The following is a 22,607-nucleotide window of genomic DNA, read 5'->3' on the forward strand; positions in this document are numbered from 1 at the left end:
TCACCACTTTTACTAATTAAACACTGCAAAGCTCAATTGACAGTTTATCAATAACTTAAATTGTTAAGCGTTGTGGCAACGTTAGTCTTTTATTTGCCATGGTAAACAGATTTTTGTAATTTTTGGCCTAATAACTTAAAGAGCAGAGTAATTTTCAAACTTAATTTACTCGAAAACCATTGGAAATATCGATTTGGACAAAGATAACATTTTTTACGTAAAATTGTTAAGATTTTATAAATCTGTAAAGAAAATTGTAAAAAAATTGAAATAAAAAAAATTAAATTACGGGCCGAAAACCCCTTTTGCCAACCTAAATGGGACGCATATGATTTGCATGTCGAAAAACGGAGTAGCCCATGTTATTTAATGTAAAAAGTTATGTAAGACCCATAAATTTTTTTCTATTTATTTGCTACCGTTTTGTCAATAACAGAAAAAAAAACAGTTTTGTTTGAGCCCTTTTAAGGGCATATAACCTCCTAAGGGTGCGTTTTAGGGCACATGTTAATAGGAACTTTTTGGCTTATTTTAATGAGTTATAAACGCACCAGAAGTTTGTAACCCTATTTTAGAAACACCCTGTATACAAGTGTCGGATAAAAATTTATTTAGGTCGCTTTTCTTAGTCGCTTAATTTTACATTAGTCTGGATGCCAATGGGGAACATATAGTGTGTTCGTCACGGTCTAATTTCTGTTAAGGTGTACTTCTTAAGGCACTTGTGGCAGAGCTCCGTAACGTAACAATGAACATGTTACGGCCTGTTGCAAAAGGTGGCATGGTTCGCTGCGAAAGTATGTGTGATTTTGGTCGTATCATTCATTCCGTAACGTAACAAAATAAGGTTACGAGACAACAAGGGAATAAACTCGCAGTATGAACCTGACTGCAATAATGGATTCGTCACTGCAATTGCAGTTAGCAGCAGCGTCATATATTTTTATTCATCATACAATTTTGAAGAATAAGAAAATAAGAAACGGAAATCTCCGCGATGGTGGATCTCAAAACTGTATCAGAGTAGGACGATACATAGTGGATCAAGTTTGTTGACGGATTTAAAATTCCAACATATAAGTGGACTGTACAAAAATTTCTTTAGAATGTACCCCACTGATTTTGCACAAACACAGAAAAACACACTCTTCCTAGTCACTGCAGAAAACAAACTGACCCCAGACCATATACAAAAGACTGACGAAACAAAAATAAGACAAAACCACATGTGCAACAGGCAACGTTACGGCCAAAAGGGTAACCGCGTCCCAACGTGTTGGCAGAAAGTACTGTTGCATCTCTTTGACGCGACGATTAAAAACCGACAACTGATGGTTCGTCCCGGATTAGTTACGCGTGTCAAATTTGTTACAAGTACCATGCAACAATTTTCCGTCTCTACTAGCTGTAACGTAACATGTTCGGTGTTACGTTACGGGGCATTTGACACAAATGGATACCCGCCTTTACACTTATCTTCTGGATCTCGTGGATCCATTTGGAAATTCGAAATCGTTAGAATTAATATAAAAGAAATATATTGGAAATTGTAATAATTTAAAATATAAGTATATAGATTCACTGTCTGATAATTAGTATTAGTTTTAGAATATATGATATCGTAAAAAAACTATTTTTGAACAAATGTATTTGTTACGAAGTGAGGTAAGAGTGGCAAGAACAGTGTTAGGGAATCGAGGCGTCACCCGTTGACAGACATTTACCATGTATATTTGTATATATCTTTTATCTAAGGACAGTTACAACACAGACATTATAGATTGCAGTTCACTCCAAAACTTTGTAAAAAGCAAATCATAATTTAAGAATTAAATCATTCAATCATTTATTTCGTTCAATCACATCATACAAAAAAAATACAGTCCACTTCAAATTCACAACAGTATTTAAATTTCGATATCCAATGAAAATCGTTAATTAAAATTAATTGTGTGCGACGTTATCTTTACATGTTGTAACGAGTTTTATCACATTGTATACAGTAAGTATACACAAGCTTATTATTAGTAGATCACCATTAGTTAACCCTCAGCATCCGCATGAGTAGGTATGGTTACCCGATTTTTAAATGCTAAATTCTTTATTTGTCAAATTCACGGTGGCACTGTGGAGAGAAAACTAACAACTAGGAGATCGGGCGAGATTCGCGAGAGGGACGGACGTGTTTGTTAATTAGGCGTGGAAATTTGGAAAATCAAAGTTAATCTCAGTCATCCATTGTTTGAATATCGATTTTTGTGTAATTAGTTAAAGTAGAGTGTACAATCATAATGTAAAGTTTAATATGTATTTCGTGCAGATAGCAGATACGTTGCTTTTTGGGGTTTGTTTTCGCGTGTATAGTCTCGAGTGTTCGTTACTATAACGTAGTCCCGAATTGTAGCCTGTGATTATATACAGGTGGTTGCTGGATATCCCCGTGGTTCCCTGAATCAGAAAAATTCATTTTGGAGAGTCCACTGTATGTGTGAACGAAATTTTAGGACCTTCACCTTGTCGTGCTCCGCTCAAGCAGATGCGTTCTTACTGATTTTCTTAATTGGTGAGGGCTTAACTGCTAAGAGTAGTTATAGTTTCTGTGGGTTCTGGAATCACAGGGAATTCACAAGTGTAATGGTGTTGTAAACCGTGAGTAGCCTATCTGCCGAAATCTATCTGAAATCTAGCCGAAATATCGATTCACGATTTTCCAACTGTCCTAACCCCTACATATATTGTTACTTATATTTTTCCTTGCTTATTACCGCAATCGTTGTAGTTTTTTTTTCCAAATTTATTAGTATCGAATGTTCTAGAATTCTCAGTATACCTACGTCATATCCGTTACCGCCATTTTGTGAGCTAGTCACTGTCAATTTCGTTTTTAATCATACTTTTTAGCCGGTCATTTTAGTTGAAATTTTAAGAATATTTACTACACCCTTTTTGCAAATTTTGGTGATTTTTATTTGCAAAACTAATTTTATTTACTTCCGTATTTCAATTGTATAGTACCTTCTTGATTGTCACTTCTGTTCATTAATATCTTCGGGTTGTGATAAAGGAATTTTCATTTTCAAATTTTAACTTTTGCAATTTTTTTAGTAGAATTGTTATTGTAAATTTTAGTCAACGAGTAATTTGTTATTGAGCTTAAATTATGTTTTCACCCAGTTTTCTTTACATCGTTACGAACTTTCTTCAAAAGTTTGGATACAGGGTGAGACTTAGTCCCTGTCACTAATTAAAATTTTAATCATCATTAATTATACGTAGCATAGTTAGTAACCTATTTTCACATTTGTAACGTTTGAAAATTTTTGCTTGTTTTTAAAACTTATTGTACATTATTGGTAATCCGACTTGAAAATATTTTCCATGTAAACCTGCTCTGGCCTTTGACACAATTACGAGGCATAACGAGTACTCGTACACAGCCTGGGTCTGATCTTCGTGTACGCCTCTGCCATCCGAGCCACCACTGCAGCTGTCGCTGGACCACTTGTCATAAGCCATTGACATCTACCACCATTGGCTTTCTCCGCTTATAACCATGCACACCATTAGCATGGAAGGTTCCAGTTCATCTGACTAATTGACCATCGCTTGAGGCACTTGGAGGCAGGCAATTTGATATCCATTGTACTGTTGGTGAGGTGTTTTTGTATTGGCCAGAGGACTAAACGACATATCACTACGTTCTGTATAACCTTTCTATTTTTCCAGTAATCAATAGTTTAGATTAATATTTATTTGAGTAACTTACAATTTTAAATTAATTCCTAATATAAAGTAGTGGTAAAAAAATTGCAAATGTAACTAACTTCTATATTTTGAATAGATGTATTTCAATTTTTGTTTCTCTTTTTATTAAGTCGAATTCCCTAAAGTAATTTAGTACCAGTGGTAAATCACCTGGCACCTAAACAAGTGACCAGCAGAGACAAAGGTTTCCGATCTTACGGAAAGCGATCCCCCCTTGACCCCTGAGTTAGCAGGAGCTAATTTTAAACTTCCACGGAATTGCCAATTATTCCATAGGTGGAAACCTACAGTTTACTCTAGGGTAGTTTCAATGTCTGAAGTATAAATTGTTATAAGTATTACATTAAAAGTAATTAACTATTGTTTGTCATTTATTTATGGCAAATTTTTTTTATCATTTACTATCTTGTATATTTAATCGAATTTTAATAGATATAAGTGGTTTAATCAGTGAACCTTATTAATTTTTGTGTGGGTACGCTCGTCTTCAACTACCTTATTTTGTTGTTCTATCCGTTATAAGACATCGGTTGGCGCCCAGGAAGATTTATTTAATACTAGCATAAAAACAATAAAAATATATTAAAGAACATTTAGAAGCGAACGCGACCTTTTCCTCATTTACAATTAGAGCAGTTGGGTTTGGTAGTCAGTCCTCTTAAATGTTACTCGATCAGTTCTTTTTCTTTTTTGAGAATATATGCATTTACATATGTATGTATGTATGTACATAAATTACTTTATATGTATGCTTATTTCGTCATGTTTCTATATCTTATATTGTGTGTACTATTTGCAGAGAGGAGTAAGTATTACTATTTGTGTTACAAAGTATTTTCTCTGTTTAACGAGCATCTCTTAACGAACACAAAATTAGCAATGGACAAAGCCTGCTCAAGATATTTTGCTGTACTGATTTTTATCAATACACCTAAGCAATTCCTTTCATTTTTTCGACTTACCACGGTAACATCAAAAAGATTGCACTTAAAATATAGCTTGTTGTTTTACAAAATTATAGAAACACCCTGCACACATGCCAATATTAAAGAAAAATAGGTACAAATAGAGATAGAGTTTATGTTTACCTTTCACTGTAAGTTACTTCCAATTTAACATCGACTTCCTCATTCTTGATATTGATATTTTCATTCAGTGTGATCTGTTCCTCGGGTTCAATTTCTATTTCATCGTTGCTGGGCTCTTCGGTTTTAATGCACACATTCAAATAGTCAGCTTCCATGAAAGCCTCCGTTTTAATGTTACTTTCAGGCACATTCGTTTCTGGGCCACACATCTCGTTTTGTTTCAGACCTTCCTCCTGTTCTTCCGATGAAAATTGTATCACGTCCTTTAAATCGATAAACGTAATGTCTTTTTCTTTACGTTTACGAAAGTCCATTATTTTTTCTTCTACATCCATGCAGCTTTGGAGGAAGTTGCAAATTTGTTGAACGCTTTGGTGGCAGGTTTCGCAAATCACAGGGTTCTTGTCTTTTAAGTCCTGAAAAATAATAATTTACTTAGCGAGATATGAAAATTTCACTTTATTGCATGAATAAAAATAATATTCGTCAGAGGGGTAAAAAATAACGGATGTATTATATTGTCAACTATAAGTATTTCAGAGAGAGGAAGAGTAATTTTCAAAATTTAAATAAGCACTTTGTAATTCTAGTAAAAACTTTGAAAGTTAAATATGTGTAGACAAACAGCATTACTTTATTTATTTATTACCGCGTTATCGTCCGCATATATGTCTTATATGATTCTATCGACGATTATGAACTCATACACCGTTGCAAATTTTTGCACACATAATATCGGTTTGTCGGTAATAATATATAGTAATGATTAGTCGCAACGAATTTGAATGAAAGTAATTACCTTATTGGGAGCAGATATATTCTGGGAATTACTATGGGTAGGACAACACAATTTGGGGAAAAATAAACCAATGCTATAAACTACTAAACTGGGATGAATTCTTGAAAGAAATTTCATTCAAGGCAAAAATAAAGATAACCTACATAATTCAATGGTATATACTAGCACAACTATTAATAACGTTGATGATTATAATCAATATTCTGGCGATGAATTGCATTGTAAAAATCACTTTGCAAAAACAGTAGAATGCACCGATACAGAGTGATTCATAGTAAACATCTCATTTAAATCAAACGTACACCAGCTTGGCGCTTCCAGAGAATCTGCATTAAAAAGATTTTACTCCTTAGAGAAACAATTGGAAGTTAACCAAGAATTAAGAGACAAATACATAAAATTTTTAACGGAATATGAACAGTTAGCTCACATGACAAAAATGTCGGAAATTTCAAGTTCAAATCCTCATTTTTATTTATCTCAACATGCTGTGATAAATGAAACAAGTGTTACAACAAAAGTTCGTGTAGTTTTTGACGGATCCGCAAAAACGTCAAGCGGGATTTCATTGAACGATACTCAATACGTCGACCCTAAAATACAGCAGAATTTATTCTCCATATTATTACATTTCCGCAAGCATACATGTATCATAACCCGCAGACATAGCGAAAATGTACCATCAAGTACTAGTACAAAATAATCTGAGCAATTTACAATAAATTTTATAAGTATCTGATAAAAATCAACCTACAAATTGTTACCAATTAAATAGTCACAATGATCCTCAACAATTACATATTAAATTTGATAATGACGATCAAAATAAGGCCCTGGGTATTCTTTGGGACCCTAATGCAGATAACCTGCTGTATTCTATACAATGAAATTCAAAACAAATCAAAGTGACAAAAAGATCATTTCTTTCTCTACCAGCTCAAATTTTCGACCCTCGAGACCTTTTAAGTCCCGTAATTATAAATGCAATGAAATCGAACGAGGTAATTACAAAATACAAATTACAAGATATACATAATATAGCAAATAAATTTAAGGAAAAGGCAGAAGAAAAAATAGCAATGAGTGAAAATTAGTGGGAAAATATGAAAAACAAAAATCAGACAAGATGGTGGAATTTAGAAATAAAAAATTAAATTAAAACTAAGAAAAAATTGTGGAAATATAAAAAAACAACGATTTAAAGTAAAAGAGATGGTTATACAAGCAAAAGATAATTCCTGTGAAGAACACAAAGCTTTAAAATACAATAAAATCAATACTAACCTATGGCAGTGAAACATCTAAGAAAAATTAAAGGAATAACCAGACGAGACAGGCAGAGAAATGACATGGTAAGAGAATAGTTAGGAGCAGAATAATAGAAAAACTTGAAAATAAGGAGGAAAAAAGAACATACATTTCCCATTTACATAAAATGATAACAGCGCATTGGTGCAATGATATCGGCTGCCTCGCCAATAAAGTTCTAAATGAGGAGACAGTCCAAACAGCCCAAAGTTGCTACCTACCGCAGAGGATGTTTCTCGATTTAATAAGTACACCTCTTCGTTGGCTAATGAAGCTTATGAGAAAATAATGAATAATGAAAATGTTGAAATGAATATGACACACTAACCAAATGTACTTTAGCTCTTCTTTTATTATTTAATCAACGAAGAATTCGAGGAATTCAATTTCTAGATATCGAAAGTTACGAAAGACCTGAAAACACAAATCAAGAGGAAATGTTATCATGTCTCATAGACTTTGAAAAATCTTTATGCGGCATGTTTAAGAGGGTCATTGTATTTGACAAAAGTTCGAAACTTGTCCCTACCCTATTTTCTAAGAAAATGAAAAAATATAGACTGGACTGGGGCATACACATAATCTTATTACGCTTAAGCCTCATACAATAACACAATTTCATTTAGTTGTTTCATAACCACTATTTTGTTAGCATTATAAAAGTGTGTTGTAAAAAAATTAATGAAAATGGCTAGTAATCGTTCAAGGAGAATTCTTAGTATAGCTTTGTACATGAATAAAATGTCAAATGAAGGTAAGAGCATATTTAAAAAAAATAATAATTTTACTGATTGCTCCTTTATTAGAATTTAGTAGTGGCAAGTCTAATAATGATCCATACAGTTCTACTGATAGTTTAGCAGATCCAAATTATNACATGTAAGAGAATAGTTAGGAGCAGAATCCGTCCTTAATGTCATTGATAGAAATCAACTATACGGCCATATAAGCAGAATGAATGATAATAGTCAAGTTAGAAGAATTTGGGAAGCACGAATACAGTGTAAAAAAAGTAAAAGAAGACAAGAAAATTTGGAACGATGAAGTGGCAGCAATCTTGAAGAAAAGAAAACTGAAATGGACAGAAACAAAAATAATGGTAAAGAACAAAAAACAATGGTCAAAATTAGTATATGATAAGTAAATATAGTGAAATGTAATAGTCTCAATGCAATATAAATACAAAACTAATAATTAAAAAATTATGGCGATATAAAATATCATTGGCTCTGTGGAGAGTTTATATTGAGAAAACATAAGAGAAAACAAGTACTTAATCTCAAAAAATTCGTAATATGGCTGAACTTCTTATTGCTCTGATGAGATCAACTACTGTTTCAAAATTTCTAAATTTATTTTTGAAATCTGTAATGTATACTTATGTTTAGGCAGCTACTAAAGTAATTGCCGGATATGAAGCCAATACTCTGACATTTGAAAGCCCCTCTTTAGCACTTCAGCTGGGTATGAATCAAAAAATTTGTATGCCGCATTGCAAAAAGGCTGTCACCACCCTTATAATAGAAAAACTTGAAAATAAGGAGGAAAAAAGAACATAAATTTCCCATTTACATAAAATGATAACAGCGCATTGGTGCAATGATATCGGCAGCCTCGCCAATAAAGTTCTAAATGAGGAGACAGTCCAAACAGCCCAAAGTTACTACCTACCGCGGAGGATGTTTCTCGATTTAATAAGTACACCTCTTCGTTGGCTAATGAAGCTTATGAGAAAATAATGAATAATGAAAATGTTGAAATGAATATGACACACTAACCAAATGTACTTTAGCTCTTCTTTTATTATTTAATCAACGAAGAATTCGATGAAAATGTCAAATGAAGGTAAGAACATGTTTTTAAAAAAAAATAATTTTACTGATTGCTCCTTTATTAGAATTCAGAAGTGGCAAGTCTAATAATGATCCATACAGTTCTACTGATAGTTTAGCAGATCCAAATTATAATCCAACTGACAGTGACTTGAATTTTGATTCGGATTGTGCTGGCGTTGGCAATAATGAATTTATTACAGGTAAGTATAAATTTACATTTTTGTTCGATATCGCTTTTATAGAATCTATCAGTCAACGAAAACCAAGAACATATTCCTGATATTCATAATTCACCAGACACTTTGGCAAATCCAAATGATCACGCAACTGAAAATGTCGAGAACTTGGATTTATATCCAGATGATAACAATAGGGAATTGGAGAATCCGATAATTGAGACAAACCAACAGCAATATGGAAATTTATCATCCAGTGATGTCAGAGAATCAAGCTCAGAATCCATGAACATCCCAATTTACATGCCCGAAACGAACTATGAAGGAAATCGTTTAAATTTTGGAGAAGATTATAAAAGTATACAAGGTATTAACCCAGAATTTGCAGGAGCCTTAGTGGGTTGCAATCCATTTTAAGTATTTTTCTGTTTTTCTTGACAATAAAATTATTAACATTATGGTTGAACAAAGCAATCTGTACGCAACGCAATTACTTTCTGCAATAGAATTTCTTGGTTTGGTGGGGTACATGGGTCTGGTAAAAATGCCAACAATTCGCCATTATTGGAGCAAACACCTAATGTACAAAAATAACTACAAATCTAACATAATGAGCAGAAATAGATTTGAAATTCTCCTGCAAATCTGGCATTTTACAGACAATGATTTGTGTCCTCGGGGGGATCGTCTATATAAAATATAACCTTTACTAAAACTATTTGTAAATAAATTTCAGGAAGTATACACGCCCGGAGGAACATTTTGTATAGACAAGTCGCTTATACCCTTCCGATGAAGAATTGTATTCCGGCAGTATATGCCTCTGAAAATATTCAAGCTGTGTAGTGAACAGGGCTATACATGGAACATGCGATTATACCGTGGTAAAGAACGCGATCAAGGCACAAGTGTTCCTATAAAAGTTGTAATGGGATTATCAGAACAATTGTTAGATTGTGGTGGAACGACCATAACTGATAATTACTACACAAGCCTTGAATTGGCCAATCAATTGGCCAATNAGCAATATGGAAATTTATCATCCAGTGATGTCAGAGAATCAAGCTCAGAATCCATGAACATCCCAATTTACATGCCCGAAACGATCTATGAAGGAAATCGTTTAAATTTTGGAGAAGATTATAAAAGTATACAAGGTATTAGCCCAGAATTTGCAGGAGCCTTAGTGGGTTGCAATCCATTTTAAGTATTGTTCTGTTTTTCTTGACAATGAAATTATTAACATTATGATTGAACAAAACAATCCGTACGCAACGCAATTACTTTCTGCAATAGAATTTCTTGGTTTGGTGGGGTACATGGGTCTGGTAAAAATGCCAACAATTCGCCATTATTGGAGCAAACACCTAATGTACAAAAATAACGTCACCTCTAACATAATGAGCAGAAATAGATTTGAAATTCTTCTGCAAATCTGGCATTTTACAGACAATGATTTGTGTCCTCGGGGGGATCGTCTATATAAAATATAACCTTTACTAAAACTATTTGTAAATAAATTTCAGGAAGTATACACGCCCGGAGGAACATTTTGTATAGACAAGTCGCTTATACCCTTCCGATGAAGAATTGTATTCCGGCAGTATATGCCTCTGAAAATATTCAAGCTGTGTAGTGAACAGGGCTATACATGGAACATGCGATTATACCGTGGTAAAGAACGCGATCAAGGCACAAGTGTTCTTACAAAAGTTGTAATGGGATTATCAGAACAATTGTTAGATTGTGGTGGAACGACCATAACTGATAATTACTACACAAGCCTTGAATTGGCCAATCAATTGGCCAATTGCTCTTTACAGACAGATACAGAAAATCAATTTTGTATTCAATTGTGTTCACGAGTTCAAACTTCAAACCACTAAAACGTATCCAATTAAGAGAAGGTTTTTAAGTCTCGAAGAAAAAATATCTGTAATAGACTGCTCCGAAAAGGATAAATGTAGTGTACGAGTTTTGTCTGAAAAATTTAAAATGGGAAAGACGCAAGTGACATTTTGAAGAAAAAAATAGAACTGAGAAAGTTGTATAGTGAAAATGGAAATCTACAGCAGAAAAAGACACTTAAAACTGATGGTCGTGCTATCGATTCTGTAGTGTATGACTGGTTTTGTAAAGTCAGAAGTAAATATATTCCGGTGTCTGGACCTATAATAAAAGAAAAAGCTTTAGAAGCTGCTCAAGAGCTAAACATTAATTTTAAATCTTCCAACGGATGGTTGGACAAATTTTGCTCACGACATAATATAAAATATAGAGCAATATCCGGTGAAGCAGCAAATATAAACTTTGATGAAGTGTCAGAGTGGAAAAGAAAACTCCCAAGCTTAATAAGCGGTTATTCACCAGATGATATTTTTCAACGCTGACGAGACTGGACTTTATTATCGAGCTTTGCAAAGTAAAACTTTTACGTTCCGGAATGAAAAATGCACTGGCGAAAAGTTGCTAAAGAAAGGCTAACAGTATTGTTGTGCGCAAACCTAAATGGAGGAACAGAGATACCTTTGTTGCACCTGAGCACAATAAAAAGATTTTGATATTCACGAAATAGACTTTGGATTTCCTAGATAATATATTAGAAATGATCTATTTCATAATCTAGACAATACCTATGACTTTTTTCCGCAGATTTAGGTTGACAAAAGAGACCACATTACATCTGCTAACTTTAATTGAAGAGGAGTTGGAATATCCAAGTGATAAGTAGGTTTTACGAACATGTCGGCATGAACATGATGCAACTGGCAATCAGAATTTTGGGAGTTATAAAAAGCTTTTATTCTTAACATGATTTTGTATTTCTGGGAATAATCGTGTATCTCCTATCCAACAATTGGTTCTATGCTTGTGCTGGTCATTTGTCTGCTATTGCAGACTTTTCAAGAATGGACATATCAACAGTGTCCAGAATAATTGTACGAGTATCAATTGCAATAGCTCGGCTTTATCAGAGATGGTACATAAAAATGCCAAACCCAGAAGAAATAGTTAGTGTGCAATATGAGATCTATAAAATTGCATCATTTCCTAGAGTGTTAGGTGTCATTGATGGTACTCATATTAAAATTGTGATTTGAGAATTTGACTTTGACATATTTTTTTTCCGAACATAACTGGACATAAGTTAGCAGCATAATAAAATCCCTAAACAGTATTCCTAAAGCCCAGTTAAATTTAATCTACAATCGGCAGTAAGTGGTGCAAAAGCTGATTATTAAAACCTAGTTTTAAAATTAAACCAAGTTCAGTTGAATTTGGCTTAAATTCTAAACAGTGCAAACAGGCATTAGTTGTTAAACTTAATCCAGGATCAGGTATCCGGATAAGTTATGCAAAACAACCTAATAATAATAACCTTCTTTACTAAATCAAATTGGTAGTAATAATTAACAAACAGCAATGGTTAAATCCAAATCACAAATATGGCATTATTACGAGGAGTCCTTAAAAGAAAACAAGAAAACCTCTTGCATTAAATGCAAATTTTGCAAAAATGAACACGCAAGAAAAGCCACACGAATGAGATCTCATTTAGCACATTGCGCTCATGTATCGGACTTGTTCAAATCAAAATTCAGTAATCATAATCATGAATTGCCTCTACGGGCGGTGAATGAGAATCATGTACCCATTCAGTAAAAAACAGAAAATAAAATTGATATGGGTGCTGTTAAAAATAATTCCATCATATCGGGTTATTTGTTAAAAACTCCAAATCTTGCGCTTCTTTGGCCATGGCTTCGAACTGCAGCAGTTCCAACAATATTATGGCGACTTTTTTTGATAGAATGAAAGAGGATGAGCATAATCAATTAAAGGTTTTATTTGCCCGTGCTATATATACAAGTTGCACTCCATTTTCAATTGTCGAAAATAGGGAATGATAATAAAAGGCCTATGTCCCAGAAAACAAATGCTTAAAGAAACATAAGCTGTTTTAAATAGAAACCTAAATATTTGTAATTAGATTTGATTTATTTTATTTTTACTGNGTGAAGCAGCAAATATAAACTTTGATGAAGTGTCAGAGTGGAAAAGAAAACTCCCAAGCTTAATAAGCGGTTATTCACCAGATGATATTTTTCAACGCTGACGAGACTGGACTTTATTATCGAGCTTTGCAAAGTAAAATTTTTACGTTCCAGAATGAAAAATGCACTGGTGAAAAGTTGCTAAAGAAAGGCTAACAGTATTGTTGTGCGCAAACCTAAATGGAGGAACAGAGATATCTTTGTTGCACCCGAGCACAATAAAAAATGTAACTTTAATGTAATACTGAATTTGTCTATTTTTTGCACTCAACAACAAGCAACACCTAAAGAAATATTGCCTAATTTATTAACATACATTTTAAAAATAAAAATTAGAGCTATCCTAAAATAGGATTTTTTGTCGTAGGATCAATTAAATCAAGCTCTAGCTAGAGCGATATATGTCAGTGGAAGTCTTATATCGTTGGTGGAACATAGTGATGTAAATGACAAATTGTTACTTACATAAATTACTGTAAAATTACAGTAATATTATGCACCGCGAGATATCGGATGTAATTTATGTAATTTTTGTAACTTACGTAAATTATGTAACTTACTGTAATTAATGTTAATTTACACTTAATTTTAAATATCGCGCCAATTTCAATTTTGACATTCAAGGTTTTATAACCTTTCTTTTATTCTTACTTTGAGTGTTGTATTGTATTGTTGAGTGTGTTGAGTGTTGTTAAGACGTCTATGTGGAGTGTGCAGTGTACCTTACCCTGTTATTAGACTATATATGACCGTTTGCACCGTAGTGTTTAATACATGATTAAGTCTGATCTTGGATTAAAATATAAAATTTTGTTTGCACCTTTTCAAAGCTATGTATTAATCTAGGATTAATTTAAACCCTTAATGTTGACCGCTTAAACATGGATTAATGAGAAAATATAAATTGACACTATTGATAGTACTTAGCTGCTAGTTATAATTTTTTTTAAATAGGCATTTCTTCCTGTGTATGAGTGAGTGGTGTTAAGACATCATTAAGAACTTTGAAATTCTGACTTTGATGTATTGGATGATTTTAATATTCATGAAATAGACTTTGGATTTCCTAGATAATATATTAGAAATGATCTATTTCATAATCTAGACAATATGACTTTTTTCCGCAGATTTAGGTTGACAAAAGAGACCACATTACATCTGCTAACTTTAATTGAAGAGGAGTTAGAATATCCAAGTGATATGTAAGTTTTACGAACATGTCGGCATGAACACGATGCAACTGGCAATCAGAATGTTGGAGTTATAAAAAGCTTTTATTCTTAACATGATTTTGTATTTCTGGGAATAATCGTGTATCTCTTATCCAACAATTGGTTCTATGCTTGTGCTGGTCATTTGTCTGCTATTGCAGACTTTTCAGGGATGGACATATCAACAGTGTCCAGAATAATTGTACGAGTATCAATTGCAATACCTCGGCTTTATCAGAGATACACAAAAATGCCAAACCCAGAAGAAATAGTTAGTGTGCAACATGAGATCTATAAAATGGCATCATTTCCTAGAGTGTTAGGTGTCATTGATGGTACTCATATTAAAATTTTAGTTTGAGAATTTGACTTTGACATATTTTTTTTCCGAACATAACTGGACATAAGTTAGCAGCATAATAAAATCCCTAAACAGTATTCCTAAGGCCCAGTTAAATTTAATCTACAATCGGCAGTAAGTGGTGCAAAAGCTGATTATTAAAACCTAGTTTTAAAATTAAACCAAGTTCAGTTGAACTTGGCTTAAATAGTAAACGGTGCAAACGGGCATTAGTTGTTAAACTTAATCCAGGATCAGGTATCCGGATAAGTTATGCAAAACAACCTAATAATAATAACCTTCTTTACTAAATCAAATTGGTAGTAATAATTAACAAACAACAATGGTTAAATCCAAATCACAAATATGGCATTATTACGAGGAGTCCTTAAAAGAAAACGAGAAAACCTCTTGCGTTAAATGTAAATTTTGCAAAAATAAATATGCAAGAAAAGCCACACGAATGAGATCTCATTTAGCACATTGCACTCATGTACTGGACTTGGTCAAATCAAAATTCAGAAATCATAATCATGAATTGCCTCTACGGGTGGTGAATGAGAATCATGTACACATTCAGTCAAAATCAGAAAATAAAATTGATATGGGTGCTGTTAAAAATAATTCCATCATGTCGGGTTATTTGTTAAAAACTCCAAAATCTTGCGCTTCTTTGGCCATGACTACGAACTGCAGCAGTTCCAACAATATTATGGCGACTTTTTTTGATAGAATGAAAGAGGATGAGCATAATCAATTAAAGGTTTTATTTGCCCGTGCTATATATACAAATGCACTCCATTTTCAATTGTCGAAAATAGGGAATGATAATAAAAGGCCTATGTCCCAGAAAACAAATGCTTAAAGAAACATAAGCTGTTTTAAATAGAAACCTAAATATTTGTAATTAGATTTGATTTATTTTATTTTTACTGCTGCACTTATATGAATGTTACTTATATGAATAAAAATTTTATTTTTTTACATAAAAATCGACAAATATATTTTTTTAATCATTGAATTGCAGGACTAGTTTTATAGAAGCTGAGTACTGAGAAGATAAACAAGCTGAGTACACTTTAAAATATCGTAAAATTTAAATGTCATAAATTACATAAATTAGAAGCTAATTTGTAACTTACATGAAATGTTACCAGTAAAATTACATTTCCATAAATTACAAGTAATTTAACATCATTAGTGGAACATCCCCTTTGGATAGTTTTTAAAAAAACTCAGGCCAACATATGCATTACCATCCAGAAACCGCATAAGTACAACATATTTAGATGCGGAATATACTTCCACACAAAGTGAAATAAAAGAATTAACCAGTTCCAGAAATTTACATTTACAATGCGATAGATGGAATAACCCCCGAAATTAACTTTGTCATTACCACACCTGAGCCACAGTTTGTCGACTTTATATTCACAGAAGAAAACAGACACGACCCAAATATTTATCGCAACAAATTGAAAATGTACTGAAAACATATAATCTTGACAAATTTTTGGTTGTTATCGGTGACAATGCTGCTAACATGGGATTAGTACAAGAAAAATTTGATCATATTGTACTATTGGGTTGTCTTGCACATTTGCTTCATTTATTATGCAATGACATATTAAATTGTGAGTCCATAAAAGACTTCGTGCACCAAGTATCAGACATGGTAAACACAATACAGAAAACTCACATTCTTCAAACATTGTTTATGATAATTGGAAAAGAGACATTGAAAAATAATATGCAATAAATGGATCCATTATTAATTATTAACCGTTATTAAATATTTGTACCTCATTCAATAAAAAAATTAAGTATTTGGTAAAATAAATGACATTTTGAAACGATAATGTCAAAAGTGTTGAATATGACTAGTGTTAGGATCATATTAAAAATAGTTTATTTTAACTTGACGTGTTTGTAATATAGACTGATTTGTAACCAAATGGGTTCTTAATGAATGGCAGGGCAAGGGGGCCACTATTTGGACGAGAAGTGTTGAAAGAATACTGAATAAGGATTTTAAGAGACAGATTGGCTTTGAGCAGTTTTCTGTAATAGATTGTTCGGAGTTGTCTTACTATTTTTGGTGATTAAAAATTGTATTTAATTGACTTGGTTTTATTTGTTTCTATCTTTGACTCTAACACTAGATTAATGTGATTTTTTTGTTACCTTACCAATATTTCTCCTTTTTTACTAAATCCCTTTTTAAAAAACATATTGTATTATTAGCTCTCACATTTTTTAAAAATCTTTTTCTAGTAGTTGTTTTTTATATGTTGGTATTTATCAAGGGTGATAGTACAACAAATATACAAGATACTTCTTTGAATGAAATATACAAGATACTTCTTTGAATGATTACATTATTTAACAATTTCAATATATCAGTAATGTGTTTTCATATTAATTATATTTGGTCACATAATTTTTAGATTTTAGTTTGGATAATTAAAAATTAAAGCCGCTTTAAAGTTAAGCAATTCAGAAGAATTTGCTATACCATCGTTGAATAAAGCATCTGTTAACTTTTTAAAGTGTCAACTGTCGCAACAAGGAAAACCTCCAAGAGGGCGACGTTTTACGATAGAAGATAAGCTGCCAGCACTTGTAATTTACAAGCAGAGTCCAAAGTCATATCGCTTGTTGCGTTTAATTTTTGCTTTGCTTTCAAAAAGACCCTTAAACAATTTACTACACAGTATATCATTTGATGGTGGTTTAAGTGAACACCTACTAAATGCCCATAAAACAGCAGTAGACAAAATGAAAGAACTTGATAGGCCGCATGTGTTATCATTTGATGAGATGGCATTAGAAGCTGGCTAGACCTATGACGGTCATAAAGATGAAATATATCTGTACCTCAGAGCTAAACTGTATTAACTCCATTTTTACGAAAATGGAACTATTTGACAGCCCAACACAGTTTCTTATGCTATTTCACATGCAAAACAGTATTAACTCCCACTCATGATACTTTCGAAGATAGACAGTGCTAAATAATAATAAGTCCCAACCTGTCTCCAAGCTAGACAATCGTATGTGTATTTAATATTAACCTTGTTTCATTTCCACAGTATTAAGTTTCTTGTTAGGGTGAAGTGGGGTAAATGTAATCATGGGGCATGTGTAATCAGGCCCTTTGTAATTTTTTTTATAGCATTTTGGAAGTTTTTTTATTCAAAATTCGAAAACATTACCCTTTTTATACCGACATTACTTTTTCTTAACCACTTTTAGTTCCAGTTTCAAGGTATTCACTATTTATTTTATTTTGTCTGCATTTATACTAATTCTGTGAGTGTCTTTTGCGATTTTCATCTCTTTTTTACAACCGCAAATATTATTATGTAGTTGTAATATTTTGCTCCCTTAGGTAATTTTCAACAAGGAATCTGTTTCTGCTGTCAGATTTGGATCTGGATGTTAACAAAAAATGTTATACCAGTGATTACATTTACCCCAGGGAAATGCGCATATGGGGTAAGTGTAATCGCGAGACTGGGGTAAATGTTATCACTGATTACATTTGCCCCAGGCTCCTCCTTCTTGACTTTTTAGTATATAACCTAACATCTTTATTGTTACAGGCTAGTAAGAGAAGTGTATGAACCAAAAATAGTGTAATTACTTACCAAAGACTAAAGTAAACTATAAAAACAGTGTTAAAATCTTTAAAATACCAACCTACCTAAATATCAGACTAAATTTTATACACTTCCTAGTGAGTTCCTTATTCAAAATGGTGAGAGNAAAACAAAACAAAAAAAATTCCAACCCAAAAGCTCGAAAAGTATCAAGCGAGTACATTTCGCCCAACTCGAATACATCGTAATCAAATCCGAAGACGAGATCGAGTACAGCTCGCGTATTTGGGTTTATTTGTCTCTAGGCACGCAAGAAGCGATGTACTTGTAACACTCCCCTCCTCAACAAGTGGTTTATTTCGGGTGGTTCGGCATTGAATTTGGTTGAAGGTTTTGAAAGATTTCGTCGCGTTCGACGTTTATTCGTTTGGAAGATTTATTGAACATACTGAAGAAAAATATACATGGTACAGGAACTTTCGGAACATAGTTCGCATTTGGATAACAAACAAAATACATAACATGCTAATCTAATAAACATGGTAAAAGAGAAACATATGACATACAAAAAAAAATATGGCAGTCTTAGTGATCCTAAATCTAATAAACAGGTCGGCTCAAGTTGTCGCGTAAAGCGTTACACCAAGCGCCTTGATATTTCCTAAATCTAAATCACTGTAGTGTCTTTGGATTAGTCTTTGATACAGTTCGGTTATCGTCTGTTTACGATACTTTCACTTCGCGGTCACTGTTTCGGTTAACCCATTAACGGCCAAGCATTGAATTAGATATAAATTTAAGTTATTTATTATTATTTAGAATTAAAAATACATTAAATAAGTCATATTTATACATGTTAACAAAAAAAAAAAGAAGACATCCAAGAAAAAATATGGTGCGTATACGCACAACTGGCCGAATCCGTGTAGAAGTTATCTGTGATATGCCTCGAAACAGTCTGTATGGAGATAGGCATTACACTTCGCACAAATGTATATAGTGTGGCTCTTACACAATTTGCATCGTCTTCTAGCTTTATTTTTTTCTTTTATGATTACATGACCGACGTTATCGAGACGTACTTCATCAGGAACAGAAATTACAACAGGGTGGCCCAAATTTACATTTTGGGCATTTGTTGCCTTGATCAAACGAAGTGCTATGTATGATTTGAAGTCTAACTGCGACATTTTAGAGTTATTCGCCAATCTAAATATTTTCCAGGCGTTAACAATAGTACTATCTATTAGGTTTACAAATAAGGGCCACCACCATTTTTTCCCTCGTATGTTTATTCTGTAGTTAGAAATCCCATTGTCATGCAAGTCCACGCCACCCATGTATTGATTATATTGAGCGATTATATTTGGTTGGGGAATAGCGATTTCTTTTCGTTCTTTACGATTGTATCTTTTTGTGTTAGATAAAGGTTCTACTGTAAAATTGTTACTAATTACAGTGACTACCGAGTTGTCATTCCATCTAACTAATGAAATTTTAGATACTTCATCAAAAGTAGAATCATAACTGCCTCGTTCTCTTTTGGATATAATGTTTACGTTTTCTAAAGGACATTTGCTGGTTCGATTATCTCGTATAGTTCCGGTAACAAAAAAGCCTTTTTCATTTAAAAATGTTAAGAGCTTATACGAAGAGAAAAAATTATCGAAGAAAACTCGATGATTTGCGGGATGTTCCACTACTGAAAGTAAATCCACAACAACTTGACCTCCTAGACCCAGTTCTAATTTTTCTTTGGATGCATTTGCTCCCCCATATGGCATAGAATGAAATAAATATCCGGATGCTGAAGTCAAGCACCAAATTGTAAAACCAAATCTTACTGGTTTACCCTTTATGAACATTTTGCAGGAATGCCTACCAAAATAAGGCACCATTTGTTCGTCGATAGAAAGATTATACGCAAATACTCCAAACTGCATATTTTTTTTGTTTATAATATTGAAAATAGGACGAAGTTTAGAAAATTCATCATTTTTGTCTAACTGTGCGTTATCAGATAAATGTAAATTTCTTTTTATATTTCGAAACTTATTGCGACTCATACACTTACGCACTAGGTCTAGACCTTTGTCTTCTTGGTTAGACCAATACAAATCACTTTGCGGTAGTGTATGGTAACCTGATAATATCAGTATACCTAGGAAACGTTTCAGGTCATTTACACAAAATTGAAAATCGTGTCGATTATTGTCACATGCATATTTCAGAGAATAATTTACTATTGTGGAGAGAAGTTCATCATCGAAAAATAAGTTGGATATTTCCAGTGGGGTCTTCTCAGCTAAATTATTTTTTATTTCCTCTTGCTTGCTTTCTTCCGATACTGGTAATTTCTCATACATAGTCATCATACCCTTTCTCCAATCTGGTACTGTTGTTTTTATATTTTTTGTAAGTTTTCGTTTTTTCGTTGAGAGGGTTTCATCGTCAGAGTCGTCAAAATCATATTTTGTGTTATTCGAATGTATTTCAAACGAACCCGCTATCTCTGTTTCATTTGGAGGGTACTCTTCAGTTAGTAATTCGTCATTGATATTTTCCTCGTCAGTGAGCTCGTCTACTACTGGAGGAATATATACAGCATCAATAGTGTCTAAAAGTAATTGACACCAATTATCAATTGTGCCCTAACGATATAAATATTACACACATACCATCGTTGGCTTCTAATTCATCTAAAGCGTCCTCCAAAGCCGCCTCCAATTCTTTTTGAGTCAAATACTTAACCATTTTACACTAGACACTATTTATTTTTCACAATAGGCGCACTGAACTGTCCAGCTGCATAAGTTGAACTAATTTCTAAATACAATGCCTGGGTCAGCGCTATCGGAAACTGCAAGTCTGAGCTGGCAAGATTTATGAGTTACATACATCTTGCCAATGGTGCGTATACGCACCAATAAGTTTACCATCATTTTTTATGAACAAAATATTTGAATTGTTTGAAATCAATAGTTGCAACTTTGTAAATTGACCTTTGAGATATTGAAAATTCATAAAGAATGAGGCAACAAAATTTTTATAGAGATTTATAAAAACTTTATTTATCCTTTGCATAAAATTAGGAAACTGCCATTTTTAATAAATGTTGTTACAAAAACGTGTAATGGTAGGGACAATAAAAACAATAGATAATATTGAAATATACCTTAATAAACTATGATCTAAAATTCTAGAGCTATGTGCAAATGATTACTTACAGAAAAAAAATAGAAAAGTCGATGGTGCGTATACGCACCACTGGCCGTAAATGGGTTAAGTGAACACCTACTAAATGCCCATAAAACAGCAGTAGACAAAATGAAAGAACTTGATAGGCCGCATGTGTTATCATTTGATGAGATGGCATTAGAAGCTGGCTAGACCTATGATGGTCATAAAGATGAAATATATCTGTACCTCAGAGCTAACTCCATTTTTACGAAAATGGAATTATTTGACAGCCCAATACAGTTTCTTATGCTCTTTCACATGCTAAACAGTAATAACTCCCACTCATGATACTTTCGAAGCTAGACAGTGCTAAATAATAATAAATCCCAACCTGTCTCCAAGCTAGACAATCGTATGTGTATTTAATATTAACCTTGTTTCATTTCCACAGTATTAAGTTTCTTGTTAGTACATCAATTTAGTCCGAGCTAAACAGCAGGTGTATGTGGAGTTAATACTCTATTAGTTTGAGTTCGGAGCATTAACTCCACACATATCAAGACCATGTTGGTTTACTTTAGTATTATATCCACATTCATTGTGTGTAGACGTGTTTTTGCAGTGTTGATGATAACCGGTAATTTATTAGATATGGATAGTATATCTAATAGAACAAAACAATTAGTCATGGCATGTAGACCTATTGAATATCATGAAAATGGTACTCTAAGGAAAATCATACTGGAAGACGAATAACATTTCCTGATAGCCTTCTTCCAATACGACAACAAGCAAACTGCATTTCTACTAAGAAATATAAGCACCTGCAGAGCTTGCTACCATGGGTGCCATCACAATTTCACCAATTTTATAAAGAGTTATCCCATTCTGAAAAAGTGACATGTAAAGGCGACATTTCCGTTTAAAGAATAATAATTACATTTGTTTTTGTTTTTTCTATCCAGTTTATTAAAAATCAAAAGTGTTGTTGGTTTATTTAAACTTTAGTTTTTTTATGAATATTATCTGATGTTTATATTTTTAAACATATTTATTGAATGTAGTTTATTTATTGTTTTGTTGTTTGTACTATTTCAATAAAAAAAATTAAACTGGTAGTTTTTATCAGTATTATCCTCAGTATTATCGCACAATTAGTAAATATTATAATATAAAATCCCTAAATCATGTTTGTGCCAAATAGTGTTAACTCCATATTTTCGAAAAAAAAAACGAATAGAAAATTAT

General features: G+C 32.9%; 1 protein-coding gene across 3 annotated transcripts in view; it reads right to left on the reverse strand.

Annotated features, from left to right (window-relative positions):
* Nucleotides 1–22,607, reverse strand: part of LOC108908449 (zinc finger protein 99-like) — an 89,086-nt gene that overhangs the window by 27,021 nt on the left and 39,458 nt on the right. For all 3 annotated transcript variants that reach the window (XM_018712486.1, XM_018712485.1, XM_018712487.2), the window contains exon 3: nt 4,854–5,269. In XM_018712486.1, coding sequence (XP_018568002.1) covers nt 4,854–5,269 — 416 coding nt within the window. The remainder of the gene's footprint in view (nt 1–4,853; nt 5,270–22,607) is intronic.

The sequence above is a fragment of the Anoplophora glabripennis genome, unplaced genomic scaffold (assembly GCF_000390285.2).
Source record: "Anoplophora glabripennis isolate ALB-LARVAE unplaced genomic scaffold, Agla_2.0 scaffold299, whole genome shotgun sequence".
Lineage (NCBI taxonomy): Eukaryota > Metazoa > Arthropoda > Insecta > Coleoptera > Cerambycidae > Anoplophora > Anoplophora glabripennis.